Source organism: Oncorhynchus kisutch, unplaced genomic scaffold (genome assembly GCF_002021735.2).
Source record: "Oncorhynchus kisutch isolate 150728-3 unplaced genomic scaffold, Okis_V2 scaffold3960, whole genome shotgun sequence".
NCBI classification, from domain to species: domain Eukaryota; kingdom Metazoa; phylum Chordata; class Actinopteri; order Salmoniformes; family Salmonidae; genus Oncorhynchus; species Oncorhynchus kisutch.
The window spans coordinates 223826-239750 of record NW_022265905.1 but is presented as its reverse complement, the minus strand read 5'-3'; the positions used below and the strand labels follow the sequence as shown (position 1 = coordinate 239750).

General features: G+C 43.5%; 1 protein-coding gene across 1 annotated transcript in view; it reads right to left on the bottom strand.

Annotated features, from left to right (window-relative positions):
• Nucleotides 1–14724, bottom strand: part of LOC109876996 (condensin complex subunit 3-like) — a 55091-nt gene extending 40367 nt beyond the window's left edge. The window contains 8 exon segments of the mRNA XM_031821308.1: nt 4725–4874; nt 5348–5540; nt 9334–9418; nt 9708–9853; nt 10101–10329; nt 12599–12814; nt 13859–13976; nt 14630–14724. Of these exon segments, the coding sequence (XP_031677168.1) occupies nt 4725–4874; nt 5348–5540; nt 9334–9418; nt 9708–9853; nt 10101–10329; nt 12599–12814; nt 13859–13966 (1127 nt within the window). The 5' untranslated portion in view covers nt 13967–13976; nt 14630–14724.
• Nucleotides 14725–15925: the final 1201 nt, after the last annotated feature.

Genomic DNA, 15925 nt, shown 5'->3' with positions numbered 1-15925 from the left:
CGCTTCATATACCTGGTATTACACAGTAATAGTTATAACGCTTCATATACCTGGTATTACACAGTAATAACACTTCATATACCTGGTATTACACAGTAATAAGAGTTAACGCTTCATATACCTGGTATTACACAGTAATAGTTATAACGCTTCATATACCTGGTATTACACAGTTATAACCCTTCATATACCTGGTATTACACAGTAATAACCCTTCATATACCTGGTATTACACAGTAATAAGAGTTAACGCTTCATATACCTGGTATTACACAGTAATAAGAGTTAACGCTTCATATACCTGGTATTACACAGTAATAACACTTCATATACCTGGTATTACACAGTAATAAGAGTTAACGCTTCATATACCTGGTATTACACAGTAATAACGCTTCATATACCTGGTATTACACAGTAATAACGCTTCATATACCTGGTATTACACAGTAATAACCCTTCATATACCTGGTATTACACAGTAATAACCCTTCATATACCTGGTATTACACAGTAATAACCCTTCATATACCTGGTATTACACAGTAATAAGAGTTAACGCTTCATATACCTGGTATTACACAGTAATAAGAGTTAACGCTTCATATACCTGGTATTACACAGTAATAAGAGTTAACGCTTCATATACCTGGTATTACACAGTAATAAGAGTTAACGCTTCATATACCTGGTATTACACAGTAATAAGAGTTAACGCTTCATATACCTGGTATTACACAGTAATAAGAGTTAACGCTTCATATACCTGGCATTACACAGTAATAAGAGTTAACGCTTCATATACCTGGTATTACACAGTAATAACCCTTCATATACCTGGTATTACACAGTAATAACGCTTCATATACCTGGTATTACACAGTAATAAGAGTTAACGCTTCACACTCAGTGCCATGAAAAATCCATAAGGAGTTGGCAAGAGAGCACAAACTGACTGGCACCCAGGCTACCTTGACATATCTACATGTTATACACACACTACATAACCAGAAGGTACGTGGACAAGAGAGCACAAACTGACTGGCACCCAGGCTACCTTGACATATTGACATATCTACATGTTATACACACACTACATAACCAGAAGGTACGTGGACAAGAGAGCACAAACTGACTGGCACCCAGGCTACCTTGACATATCTACATGTTATACACACACTACATAACCAGAAGGTACGTGGACAAGAGAGCACAAACTGACTGGCACCCAGGCTACTTTGACATATCTACATGTTATACACACACTACATAACCAGAAGGTACGTGGACAAGAGAGCACAAACTGACTGGCACCCAGGCTACTTTGACATATCTACATGTTATACACACACTACATAACCAGAAGGTACGTGGACAAGAGAGCACAAACTGACTGGCACCCAGGCTACCTTGACATATCTACATGTTATACACACACTACATAACCAGAAGGTACGTGGACAACTGCTCATCCAACATCTCATTCCAAACGGGTACTGATGTTGGGGGCGATTAGGCCCTGCAGTAGGCTTTCCAATTCATCCCAAAGGTGTTCGATTATATACAAATATACATCAGTTATAACATGTTAATGTAGGTATACATCAGTTATAACATGTTAACACTACTACACTGTCTTCATATACCAGTTATAACATGTTAACACTACTACACTGTCTTCATATACCAGTTATAACATGTTAACAGTACTACACTGTCTTCATATACTAGTTATAACATGTTAATGTAGGTATACATCAGTTATAACATGTTAACACTACTACACTGTCTTCATATACCAGTTATAACATGTTAATGTAGGTATACATCAGTTATAACATGTTAACACTACTACACTGTCTTCATATACCAGTTATAACATGTTAATGTAGGTATACATCAGTTATAACATGTTAACACTACTACTCTGTCTTCATATACCAGTTATAACATGTTAATGTAGGTATACATCAGTTATAACATGTTAATACTACTACACTGCCTTCATATACCAGTTATAACATGTTAATACTACTACACTGTCTTCATATACCAGTTATAACATGTTAACACTACTACACTGTCTTCATATACTAGTTATAACATGTTAATACTACTACACTGTCTTCATATACCAGTTATAACATGTTAATGTAGGTATACATCAGTTATAACATGTTAACACTACTACACTGTCTTCATATACTAGTTATAACATGTTAATACTACTACACTGTCTTCATATACTAGTTATAACATGTTAATACTACTACACTGTCTTCATATACCAGTTATAACATGTTAACACTACTACACTGTCTTCATATACTAGTTATAACATGTTAATACTACTACACTGTCTTCATATACCAGTTATAATGTTAACACTACTACACTGCCTTCATATACCAGTTATAACATGTTAATGTAGGTATACATCAGTTATAACATGTTAACACTACTACACTGTCTTCATATACCAGTTATAACATGTTAACACTACTACACTGTCTTCATATACTAGTTATAACATGTTAATGTAGGTATACATCAGTTATAACATGTTAACACTACTATACTGCCTTCATATACCAATTATAACATGTTAACACTACTACACTGTCTTCATATACCAGTTATAACATGTTAATGTAGGTATACATCAGTTATAACATGTTAACACTACTACACTGTCTTCATATACCAGTTATAATGTTAACACTACTACACTGTCTTCATGTACCAGTTATAACATGTTAATGTAGGTATACATCAGTTATAACATGTTAATGTAGGTATACATCAGTTATAACATGTTAACACTACTACACTGTCTTCATATACCAGTTATAACATGTTAACACTACTACACTGCCTTCATATACCAGTTATAACATGTTAATGTAGGTATACATCAGTTATAACATGTTAAGACTACTACACTGCATTCATATACCAGTTATAACATGTTAATGTAGGTATACATCAGTTATAACATGTTAAGACTACTACACTGCATTCATATACCAGTTATAACATGTTAACACTACTACACTGCCTTCATATACCAGTTATAACATGTTAACACTACTACACTGTCTTCATATACCAGTTATAACATGTTAACACTACTACACTGTCTTCATATACCAGTTATAACATGTTAATGTAGGTATACATCAGTTATAACATGTTAAGACTACTACACTGTCTTCATATACCAGTTATACCATGTTAATACTACTACACTGTCTTCATATACCAGTTATAACATGTTAACACTACTACACTGTCTTCATATACCAGTTATAACATGTTAATGTAGGTATACATCAGTTATAACATGTTAAGACTACTACACTGTCTTCATATACCAGTTATAACATGTTAATGTAGGTATACATCAGTTATAACATGTTAAGACTACTACACTGTCTTCATATACCAGTTATAACATGTTAATGTAGGTATACATCAGTTATAACATGTTAACACTACTACACTGTCTTCATATACCAGTTATACCATGTTAATACTACTACACTGTCTGGACACACCTAGTAGCAATGTTTCTCTGGTTGGCAGACAGCACTGGCAGGCCCTTCACATATCTAGAGAGAACAGACAGGAGACAATGGACTGTATTCACAAAGAGGCTCAGAGGAGGAGTGCTGATCCGGTCCATATCACTAGAATCAGGCCAAACTGATCCTAGATCAGAACTCCTACCTTGAGACAGTGGACACAATGGCCTGTCAGAGTACTGACCCTAACATCTCTACAGTCTACCTACACGCTTCCAGTCTAGATATCACTAGAATCTAACAGGCCAAACTGATCCTAGATCAGAACTCCTACCTTGAGACAGTGGACACAATGGCCTGTCAGAGTACTGACCCTAACATCTCTACAGTCTACCTACACGCTTCCAGTCTAGATATAACTAGAATCTAACAGGCCAAACTGATCCTAGATCAGAACTCCTACCTTGAGACAGTGGACACAATGGTCTGTCAGAGTACTGAACCTAACATCTCTACAGTCTACCTACACGCTTCCAGTCTAGATATCACTAGGACTAGTCTTAAAATACTGGTCCTATAGACTGACGACAGACTTGAGTCAGTGTTTCCCCAAACCTCTCCTCCAATACCACCAAGCCTGTCCAAGGATTTGATATATTCCACGACTAGCAGAGCTGATGTACCCTGGGAAAGGGTTGGGGGGGTACTGGCTAGAGGTACATACAGGAGAGGGTAGGGGGAGTTGACATATGTGATGTAGTCAGGGTGATGTAGTGGTGGTCTTACCCGTAGTCAGGGTGATGTATGGGGTGTAGTGGTCTTACCCGTAGTCAGGGTGATGTAGTGGTGGTCTTACCCGTAGTCAGGGTGATGTATGGGGTGTAGTGGTGGTCTTACCCATAGTCAGGGTGATGTATGGGGTGTAGTGGGGGTCTTACCCGTAGTCAGGGTGATGTAGTGGGGTCTTACCCGTAGTCAGGGTGATGTATGGGGTGTAGTGGGGGTCTTACCCGTAGTCAGGGTGATGTATGGGGTGTAGTGGTGGTCTTACCCGTAGTCAGGGTGATGTATGGGGTGTAGTGGTCTTACCCGTAGTCAGGGTGATGTAGTGGTGGTCTTACCCATAGTCAGGGTGATGTATGGGATGTAGTGGTCTTACCTGTAGTCAGGGTGATGTATGGGGTGTAGTGGGGGTCTTACCCATAGAGGTATTCAGCGAAGGTAGCAGCCTCGGGCAGCAGCTTCTCCAACATCTCCTCTCCTTCATCCCCTTTAGTCTTAACGAACTCACACAGAGCTCTCCAGTACAACACGCTCTCACAGGACAGAGACCCAGCCGGGACCAGCATCCTACAGAGAGACACAGTGTGTGAGAGAGTCAGCCAGTCAGCCAGTCGGTCAGACAGCCAGCCAGCCAGACGGCCAGTCGGTCGGCCAGACAGACAGCCAGCCAGCCAGCGTGTGTGTGAGCAACGGGGGGTCAGTATGTGTGCGAGTGAGTGAGCAGGGCGGTGGTGTGTGTGTACCTGTCGTCCAGCTGAAGGCGGTGGTGGAGCAGCTGGTCCTGAGGTGTGTGTGTGAACAGAGCGGTCAGTGTGTCCAGGGCGGTGTGTGTGTGTGTGTACCTGTCGTCCAGCTGAAGGCGGTGGTGGAGCAGCTGGTCCTGAGGTGTGTGTGTGAACAGAGCGGTCAGTGTGTCCAGGGCGGTGTGTGTGTGTGTGTACCTGTCGTCCAGCTGAAGGCGGTGGTGGAGCAGCTGGTCCTGAGGTGTGTGTGTGAACAGAGCGGTCAGTGTGTCCAGGGCGGTGTGTGTGTGTGTGTACCTGTCGTCCAGCTGAAGGCGGTGGTGGAGCAGCTGGTCCTGAGGTGTGTGTGTGAACAGAGCGGTCAGTGTGTCCAGGGCGGTCTGAGAGCAGTTCTCTACATCCAGTTTGTGTAACAGCTCCAACACATCACCCTGGAGAAGATTCAGCCAGGCTGGGAGGAGACGGACCTGCACCACCTCCCTCACCGATTCTACAACACAGACACACAGAGTTACAGACACACCGGAAAATGTATAGCAGGGTGGGGGTGGGAGGGTGAGTTCAAGAGGGGGTTCCTCCCCCTAATAAATTGCTAGATCTTATTTATTTTTACATTTATTTAACCTTTATTTAACTCGGCAAGTCAGTTAAATTAAGAACAAATTCTTATTTACAATGACGGCCTACCACCGGCCAAACCCGGACGACGCGCCTGCGCCTTGTTCGAACAACAACGCCACGGGCCAAACGCCACGGGCCAAAACCATGACTGAAAATGGTGTCATATGAAACCCTTCATTATTATCACTGGTATTGACCATGGAAGGCTGCTGCTCTCTGATCCCATGTATAACATCTCCTGCCGTTGTGCCCTTGAGCAAGGCACTTAAACCCCCCCCCCCCCCCCAAACACTGCACTGATAGGCTGCTGTAATAAACCCTTCATCTGGAGAGATGCTGGGTGTGCAGGCTTTTGATCCAGCCCTGCTCAAACACGTCAGAGTCTTCTTATCAAGGTCCTGTTGACGGCAGTTCTTTTTACAGTGTGGTGTTTAACCCCCCCCCCCCCCCCCCCACTGATAGAGGATGGTTGGTCTCGAGTCTTCTTGGGTATGACGCTACAAGCTTGGTACACCTGTATTTGGGGAGTTTCTCCCATTCTTCTCTGCAGATCCTCTCAAGCTCTTGTCAGGTTGGATGAGGAGTGTTGCTGCACAGCTATTTTCAGGTCTCTTCAGAAATTTTTGATCGGGTTCAAGTCCGGGCTCTGGCTGGGCCACTCAAGGACATTCAGAGACTTGTCCCGAAGCCACTCCTGCATTGTCTTGGCTGTGTACTTAGGGTCCTGTTGGAAGGTGAACCTTCGCCCTAGTCTGAGGTCCTGAGCGCTTCTGTTCATCCTTCCCTCGATCCTGACTAGTCTCCCAGTCCCTACCGCTGAAAAACAACCCCACAGCACAATGCTGCCACCACCATGCATCACCGTAGGAACGGTGCCAGGTTTCCTCCAGACTTGACGCTTGGCATTCAGGTCAAAGAGTTCAGTCTTGGTTTCATCAGACCAGAGAATCTTATTTCTCATGGTCTGAGAGTCCTTCGGGTGTCTTTTGGCAAACTCCAAGCGGGCTGTCATGTGCCTTTTACTGAGGAGTGGCTTCCGTCTGGCCACTCTACCATAAAGGCCTGGAGTGCTGCAGAGATGGTTGTCCTTCTGGAAGGTTCTCCCATCTCTACAGAGGAACTCTGGAGCGCTGTCAGAGTGACCATCGGGTTCTTGGTCACCTCCCTGACCAAAGCCTTCTCCCACAATTGCTCAGTTTGGCCAGGCAGCCAGCTCTAGGTAGAGTCTTGGTGGTTCCAAACGTCTTCCATTTCAGAATGATGAAGGCCACTGTGTTCTTGGGGACCTTCAATGCTGCAGAAATATTTTGGTACCCTTCCCCAGATCTGTGCCTCGACACAATCCTGTCTCTGAGCTCTATGGACAATTCCTTCAACCTCATGGCTTGGTTTTTGCTCTGTCATGCCCTGTCAACTGTGGGACCTTATATAGACAGGTGTGTGTGCCTTTCCAAATCATGTCCAATCAATTGAATTTACAACAAGTGGACTCCAATCAAGTTGAAGAAACACCTCAAGGATGATCAATGGAAACAGGAAGTACCTGAGATCAATGTCAGGTGTCATAGCAACGGGTCTGAATATTTATGCAAGGTATTTATTTTTTATATAAATGTAAAAAAATGTATAAACCTGTTTTTGTGATGTCATTAAGAGGTATTGTGATGTCATTAAGAGGTATTGTGATGTCATTAAGAGGTATTGTGATGTCATTAAGAGGTATTGTGATGTCATTAAGAGGTATTGTGATGTCATTAAGAGGTATTGTGATGTCATTAAGAGGTATTGCGATGTCATTAAGAGGTATTGTGATGTCATTAAGAGGTATTGTGATGTCATTAAGAGGTATTGTGATGTCATTAAGAGGTATTGCGATGTCATTAAGAGGTATTGCGATGTCATTAAGAGGTATTGCGATGTCATTAAGAGGTATTGCGATGTCATTAAGAGGTATTGCGATGTCATTAAGAGTATTGCGATGTCATTAAGAGGTATTGCGATGTCATTAAGAGGTATTGCGATGTCATTAAGAGGTATTGCGATGTCATTAAGAGGTATTGCGATGTCATTAAGAGGTATTGCGATGTCATTAAGAGGTATTGCGATGTCATTAAGAGGTATTGCGATGTCATTAAGAGGTATTGCGATGTCATTAAGAGGTATTGCGATGTCATTAAGAGGTATTGCGATGTCATTAAGAGGTATTGCGATGTCATTAAGAGTATTGCGATGTCATTAAGAGGTATTGCGATGTCATTAAGAGGTATTGCGATGTCATTAAGAGGTATTGCGATGTCATTAAGAGGTATTGCGATGTCATTAAGAGGTATTGCGATGTCATTAAGAGGTATTGCGATGTCATTAAGAGGTATTGCGATGTCATTAAGAGGTATTGCGATGTCATTAAGAGGTATTGCGATGTCATTAAGAGGTATTGCGATGTCATTAAGAGGTATTGCGATGTCATTAAGAGGTATTGCGATGTCATTAAGAGGTATGCGATGTCATTAAGAGGTATTGCGATGTCATTAAGAGGTATTGTGATGTCATTAAGAGGTATTGTGATGTCATTAAGAGGTATTGTGATGTCATTAAGAGGTATTGTGATGTCATTAAGAGGTATTGTGATGTCATTAAGAGGTATTGTGATGTCATTAAGAGGTATTGTGATGTCATTAAGAGGTATTGTGATGTCATTAAGAGGTATTGTGATGTCATTAAGAGGTATTGTGATGTCATTAAGAGGTATTGTGATGTCATTAAGAGGTATTGTGATGTCATTAAGAGGTATTGTGATGTCATTAAGAGGTATTGTGATGTCATTAAGAGGTATTGTGATGTCATTAAGAGGTATTGTGATGTCATTAAGAGGTATTGTGATGTCATTAAGAGGTATTGTGATGTCATTAAGAGGTATTGTGATGTCATTAAGAGGTATTGTGATGTCATTAAGAGGTATTGTGATGTCATTAAGAGGTATTGTGATGTCATTATTAAGAGGTATTGTGATGTCATTATTAAGAGGTATTGTGATGTCATTATTAAGAGGTATTGTGATGTCATTATTAAGAGGTATTGTGATGTCATTATTAAGAGGTATTGTGATGTCATTATTAAGAGGTATTGTGATGTCATTAAGAGGTATTGTGATGTCATTAAGAGGTATTGTGATGTCATTAAGAGGTATTGTGATGTCATTAAGAGGTATTGTGATGTCATTAAGAGGTATTGTGATGTCATTAAGAGGTATTGTGATGTCATTAAGAGGTATTGTGATGTCATTAAGAGGTATTGTGATGTCATTGAGAGGTATTGTGATGTCATTAAGAGGTATTGTGATGTCATTAAGAGGTATTGTGATGTCATTAAGAGGTATTGTGATGTCATTAAGAGGTATTGTGATGTCATTAAGAGGTATTGTGATGTCATTAAGAGGTACTGTACTAGCCGACGAGGTAAACGGACCAACTAGCCGACGAGGTAAACGGACCAACTAGCCGACGAGGTAAACGGACCAACTAGCCGACGAGGTAAACGGACCAACTAGCCGACGAGGTAAACGGACCAACTAGCCGACGAGGTAAACGGACCAACTAGCCGACGAGGTCAACAGATGACCTATTCTACGGGCTTGTCAAGTGTGTGTGTGTATGTGTGTGTACCTGCGGCATCGTGGAGACCCTGCTGCAGCAGACTGACTCTCTGGGCGATACTCAGAGCTCTGATGTGGACCTTGTCTGACAGGACCTGAAACACACACAGTCATTAACAACTTTACATTTAAACTGGGTTCAGGTCTGTCAGGCCAGTTTAGTGTGTTTAAACTGGGTTCAGGTCTGTCAGGCCAGTTTAGTGTGTGTTTAAACTGGGTTCAGGTCTGTCAGGCCAGTTTAGTGTGTGTTTGAACTGGGTTCAGGTCTAAGTGAGTGAGTGCAACATCCATCAATCAGAGATACAGTGGGGAGAACAAGTATTTGAAAACCTGCAAATCGGCAGTGTATCAAATACTTGTTCTCCCCACTGTATATATATGTACCTGGTAAGCCAGTTTGCGGACACTCTCCTTGACGTCCCTGGTACGTTTCAGGATCTTGGGGAGGGTGAGAGAGGAGGGGGCGATGCAGGACAGAACGGCTCGACGAACCTCCGGGTTGGAATCATTCTCCAAGATCAACAGATAGGCTGGAGAGGGAGGAGAGGTAGACAGAGACAGAGAGACAGACAGAGAGAGAGAGAGAGAGAGTGGAGGCTTTAACAGTGGTGGTTCTGTGGTTCCTGTAGTCGAGCCATGGCCAGAGAGGTCTGGACCCTGACAGTGTGTTCTAGTATCAGTACCATTTATAGTGGGACATTTGTGGTTCTGTGGTTCCTGTAGTCAAGCCATGGCCAGAGAGGTCTGGACCCTGACAGTGTGTTGTAGTATCAGTACCATTAACAGTGGGACATTGGTGGTTCTGTGGTTCCTGTAGTCGAGCCATGGCCAGAGAGGCCTGGATCCTGACGTTGGGGAACTTGTCCGTGACTCGGACCAACATGGCCTGGTGGATACCGTCAAACAGGTCATCATCGATCTGGGCGTTCTCCGCCATGCTGCCTAGCAACTTGTTGATCAGCTGACACACACGGAACCTCACCGCGTGGCTGTTGGCCTTGTGGGACTGAAGGGGGGGGGGGGGGGGGGAAGTAGCATCAAGAGAAGTAGCATCAATACCTTGACTACTGGCATTGTAGATGTCCTGATCAGTCCAGTGGTACAGTCAGAGTAGTGTTGTCATGACACCAGTATCACCAGACTACAACGATTAATACAGTTTCCACAGCAGTCCTTTAAGATCCTGGTTTATATCAGATACTGTGACAGGCTGTCTGTGTCCCAACAGGCCTCCTAGCCAGTATAAAGGGTAAATACTAACATATAGTCCTGAGCCGTATACCGATAGTTCTACCGACCTAAATACTAAAATATAGTCCTGAGCCGTATACCGATAATTCTACCGACCTAAATACTAACATATAGTCCTGAGCCGTATACCGATAATTCTACCGACCTAAATACTAACATATAGTCCTGAGCCGTATACCGATAGTTCTACCGACCTAAATACTAACATATAGTCCTGAGCCGTATACCGATAGTTCTACCGACCTTGTGCCATCCTGGGATAACACTGACACTCAACACACTTCATTTTCAATCTGAAGGTTAGCAATGCTAACGAGTACATGTAAAATCCCATAGTGAACGCTAGCTAAATGCTAACGGTTTTATGACAAACTATTTGCCTGGACAGACATCCCAGCTCATTCAGTTAAACAAGTAACTCAAATTCTACTCAGTTTTCTACACAAAACAAATATGTCCTCTGTCACCATTATCACGTCACACTGTGTGGTGTTACCTAAATAAATCTAGATATCAACCTGTCCTCTGTCACCATTATCACGTCACACTGTGTGGTGTTACCTAAATCAATCTAGATATCAACCTGTCCTCTGTCACCATTATCACGTCACACTGTGTGGTGTTACCTAAATAAATCTAGATATCAACCTGTCCTCTGTCACCATTATCACGTCACACTGTGTGGTGTTACCTAAATCAATCTAGATATCAACCTGTCCTCTGTAACCATTATCACGTCACACTGTGTGGTGTTACCTAAATAAATCTAGATATCAACCTGTCCTCTGTCACCATTATCACGTCACACTGTGTGGTGTTACCTAAATAAATCTATATGGTATACAGCCCTAGTCTACTACCATAGGGCCCTGGTTAAAGCAATGCAGTACAGAAGAGGTATATGGTATACAGCCCTAGTCTACTACCATAGGGCCCTGGTTAAAGCAATGCAGAACAGAAGAGGTATATGGTATACAGCCCTAGTCTACTACCATAGGGCCCTGGTTAAAACAATGCAGTACAGAAGAGGTAGTTCACAGCCCTAGTCTACTACCATAGGGCCCTGGTTAAAGCAATGCAGAACAGAAGAGGTATATGGTATACAGCCCTAGTCTACTACCATAGGGCCCTGGTTAAAGCAATGCAGAACAGAAGAGGTATATGGTACACAGCCCTAGTCTACTACCATAGGGCCCTGGTTAAAGCAATGCAGAACAGAAGAGATAGTTCATAGCCCTAGTCTACTACCATAGGGCCCTGGTTAAAACAATGCAGTACAGAAGAGATAGTTCACAGCCCTAGTCTACTACCATAGGGCCCTGGTTAAAGCAATGCAGAACAGAAGAGGTATATGGTATACAGCCCTAGTCTACTACCATAGGGCCCTGGTTAAAGCAATGCAGTACAGAAGAGATAGTTCATAGCCCTAGTCTACTACCATAGGGCCCTGGTTAAAACAATGCAGAACAGAAGAGGTATATGGTATACAGCCCTAGTCTACTACCATAGGGCCCTGGTTAAAACAATGCAGAACAGAAGAGGTATATGGTATACAGCCCTAGTCTACTACCATAGGGCCCTGGTTAAAGCAATGCAGTACAGAAGAGGTATATGGTATACAGCCCTAGTCTACTACCATAGGGCCCTGGTTAAAGCAATGCAGAACAGAAGAGGTATATGGTATACAGCCCTAGTCTACTACCATAGGGCCCTGGTTAAAACAATGCAGTACAGAAGAGATAGTTCACAGCCCTAGTCTACTACCATAGGGCCCTGGTTAAAGCAATGCAGTACAGAAGAGGTATATGGTATACAGCCCTAGTCTACTACCATAGGGCCCTGGTTAAAGCAATGCAGAACAGAAGACGTATATGGTATACAGCCCTAGTCTACTACCATAGGGCCCTGGTTAAAGCAATGCAGTACAGAAGAGATAGTTCACAGCCCTAGTCTACTACCATAGGGCCCTGGTTAAAAGCAATGCAGAACAGAAGAGATAGTTCGGGACTCAAGAGTTGTCCTACCTCCAACAGGAAGTTGAACATGTAACTGAGGAAGGGGTTCTCGTCCTCTTCTTCATCCTCCTCCTCTCCTCCCTCGGCAGAAGGCGTATGGAAGCTGGTGGAGAATTTGGAGACGAACTCTATCACGTTCTCCACAGCCGGTTCTCTCTTGTACACGATCATGGCATGTTTCAGGTACTGGATAAACTCCTCGTGGAACAATGTCTTGTCCTCTAACTAGAGACAGGACAGACAGGCAGACACACGGGGACAGACAGGCAGACACACGGGGACAGACAGGCAGACACACGGGGGACAGACAGGCAGACACACGGGGGACAGACAGGCAGACACACGGGGGACAGACAGGCAGACACACGGGGACAGACAGGCAGACACACGGGGACAGACAGGCAGACACACGGGGACAGACAGGCAGACACACGGGGGACAGACAGGCAGACACACGGGGGACAGACAGGCAGACACACGGGGGACAGACAGGCAGACACACGGGGGACAGACAGGCAGACACACGGGGGACAGACAGGCAGACACACGGGGACAGACAGGCAGACACACGGGGACAGACAGGCAGACACACGGGGGACAGACAGGCAGACACACGGGGGACAGACAGGCAGACACACGGGGACAGACAGGCAGACACACGGGGACAGACAGGCAGACACACGGGGACAGACAGGCAGACACACGGGGACAGACAGGCAGACACACGGGGACAGACAGGCAGACACACGGGGACAGACAGGCAGACACACGGGGACAGACAGGCAGACACACGGGGACAGACAGGCAGACACACGGGGACAGACAGGCAGACACACGGGGACAGACAGGCAGACACACGGGGACAGACAGGCAGACACACAGGACAGACACACAGAAAGCAGGTTGGGTAAGGATGGTGGTTCTCTTACTGATAATAAAGAGGATTAACAGAAACAGTGATTTAAACATGTGTGTGTGTACCTTGTTGTACAGTATGTGTGTGTGTGTGTGTGTGTGTATGTATACATAGGGAGTATTTCCTAGCTACTGCTTCTACACCTGCATTGCTTGCTGTTTGGGGGTTTTAGGCTGGGTTTCTGTACAGCACTTTGAGATATCAGCTGATGTAAGAATGGCTTTAAAAATAAATTTGGTAGATTGTATAGGTGTGTGTGTTTACAGGTGTTTTTGTGTGTTTATCGGCGTGTGTACCTTGTTGTACATTATGTGTGTTTACAGGTGTTTGTGTGTGTTTATCGGCGTTTGTACCTTGTTGTATGTGTTCTTGAGACTGGCCACCAGTTTAGCCTTGTTGTTGTGTCCTTTCTGAGCACGTTGAAACGCCTCTTTTATCGCCAACTCACTTTCCCCAGTCATCTTTTCTCTCCTGGAGAAACAAAACGGACAGCTACAACCTTGTCATTCAAACACAGGTATTAAACTACACTAGCTGGCTAGTTAGCACAACAACAAAAGGACAATAAGCCTAGTTAACGTATTCTACAATGAAGGGAAACAGTCGAGGTATGTGACCGGAAAATTGGGTTAAACATCCAACAACAAGCATTGTTTGTGGCTATTCGACGTTAATTTAGTTACCTAGTAACATTATTTAGTTACCTAGGAACGCTATTTCGCTACCATAGTCGTAGCAGCTACAGTATTAACGACGTTGGTTATCTAACTCTAGTTTTATTAGCGAAACTTTCTTTAAAAATGACACCATTTCACTATTCCAGACGAATATCTCACCCGTCCTCTTCGGCTAGAATAGTTCTCACATAAAGTCCTCTATTATCCAATTAATTAACCGTTTTAAAAGCAAAACATTTTTTTGCTTGCTAACGAAGCTAACCGGCTAACGTTTCTCGCCACTCCTCAAGCTCCCTGCGGACAGGAAAAACATCGTCTCAAGACGTACCAAAGAGGTTGGAAACCGGGGAATGATATGTTTCACAAAAGCATTAATATTGCCAATATAGTTTATTTCGTAAATAAATAACAGATCAATAATAAATTGCTATTTCCGTTTGTTCTTACTTGCTATTGACAACTCGAGTCGTTTCTGCGTCTGCCGCCTGTTTTCAAATGTAACTGCCAGTCTCGCGAGAGGCGAGATTTGTGTTGGCTACGTCATTCCCCTTCTTTTTATTTTTTTAATTTTATTTCACCTTAATTTAACCAGGTCGGCCAGTTGACGACCCAGACCAAGATAAAGCAAAGCAGTGTGACACAAACAACAACACAAACAACAACACAGAGTTACACATGGAGTAAACAAACGTACAGTCAATAATACAATAGAAGAAAAAAAAGGCTCTACGCAGCTCCTTGTAAAAAAAATTTTTGCACTCTCCCTCATCATGTGGCTTTCCAACCTTTCACAAGTCGGAGTGTGAATAATATATATATATATATTTTTACAACAAAATGGGAAAATAAATAATTGCACCACCATCTAACCCTAAATACACACCACTATCCCCAACAAACCCACCACCCCTTCCCACTACTTTGGCCCTAACAGATCCTAGACCATGCCCCCCCCTCAGTTGTTTGAAGAATGCTAAATTCTTCAACTTATGTAAGGCCACCCCCCAGCCATCCACACCTAATACTTTGTGCCTCCTCCGATTTTGGGGGTGCATGACGCCCCTGAAAGCACTATAGCGGGTTCTCTAGGCCTTCAGAGAATTGCAAATATAACCCCCTTCACCCCACAATGGACATTTATCCTCCCTGCCCTCGCCGCCAATGGACAGTTATCCGCCTGGGCCTCCATCGCCCTGCCCCTCACAATGGACATTTATCCGCCTGGGCCTCCATCGCCCTGCCCCTCACAATGGACATTTATCCGCCTGGGCCTCCATCGCCCTGCCCCTCACAGTGGACATTTATCCGCCTGGGCCTCCATCGCCCTGCCCCTCACAATGGACATTTATCCGCCTGGGCCTCCATCGCCCTGCCCCTCACAATGGACATTTATCCACCTGGGCCTCCATCGCCCTGCCCCTCGCAATGGACATTTATCAACCTGGGCCTCCATCGCCCTGCCCCTCGCAATGGACATTTATCCACCTGGGCCTCCATCGCCCTGCCGTTCACAATGGACATTTATCTGCCTGCATGACATGAGCTGAGACTGCCATAAATAAAATATTTTCTGAAATGTGAAATGTACTTATTTTTCTATTTTGAGTAAGCCTAAATGTGTTATTTATTTTATAGACTTGCTAAAGTTTATAATGTTTTGTCATTATGGGATATTGTGTGAAGATTGATGAGGGGGATTTTATTTATTTATTTTTATCCATTGTAGAATAAAGGCTGTAAAGT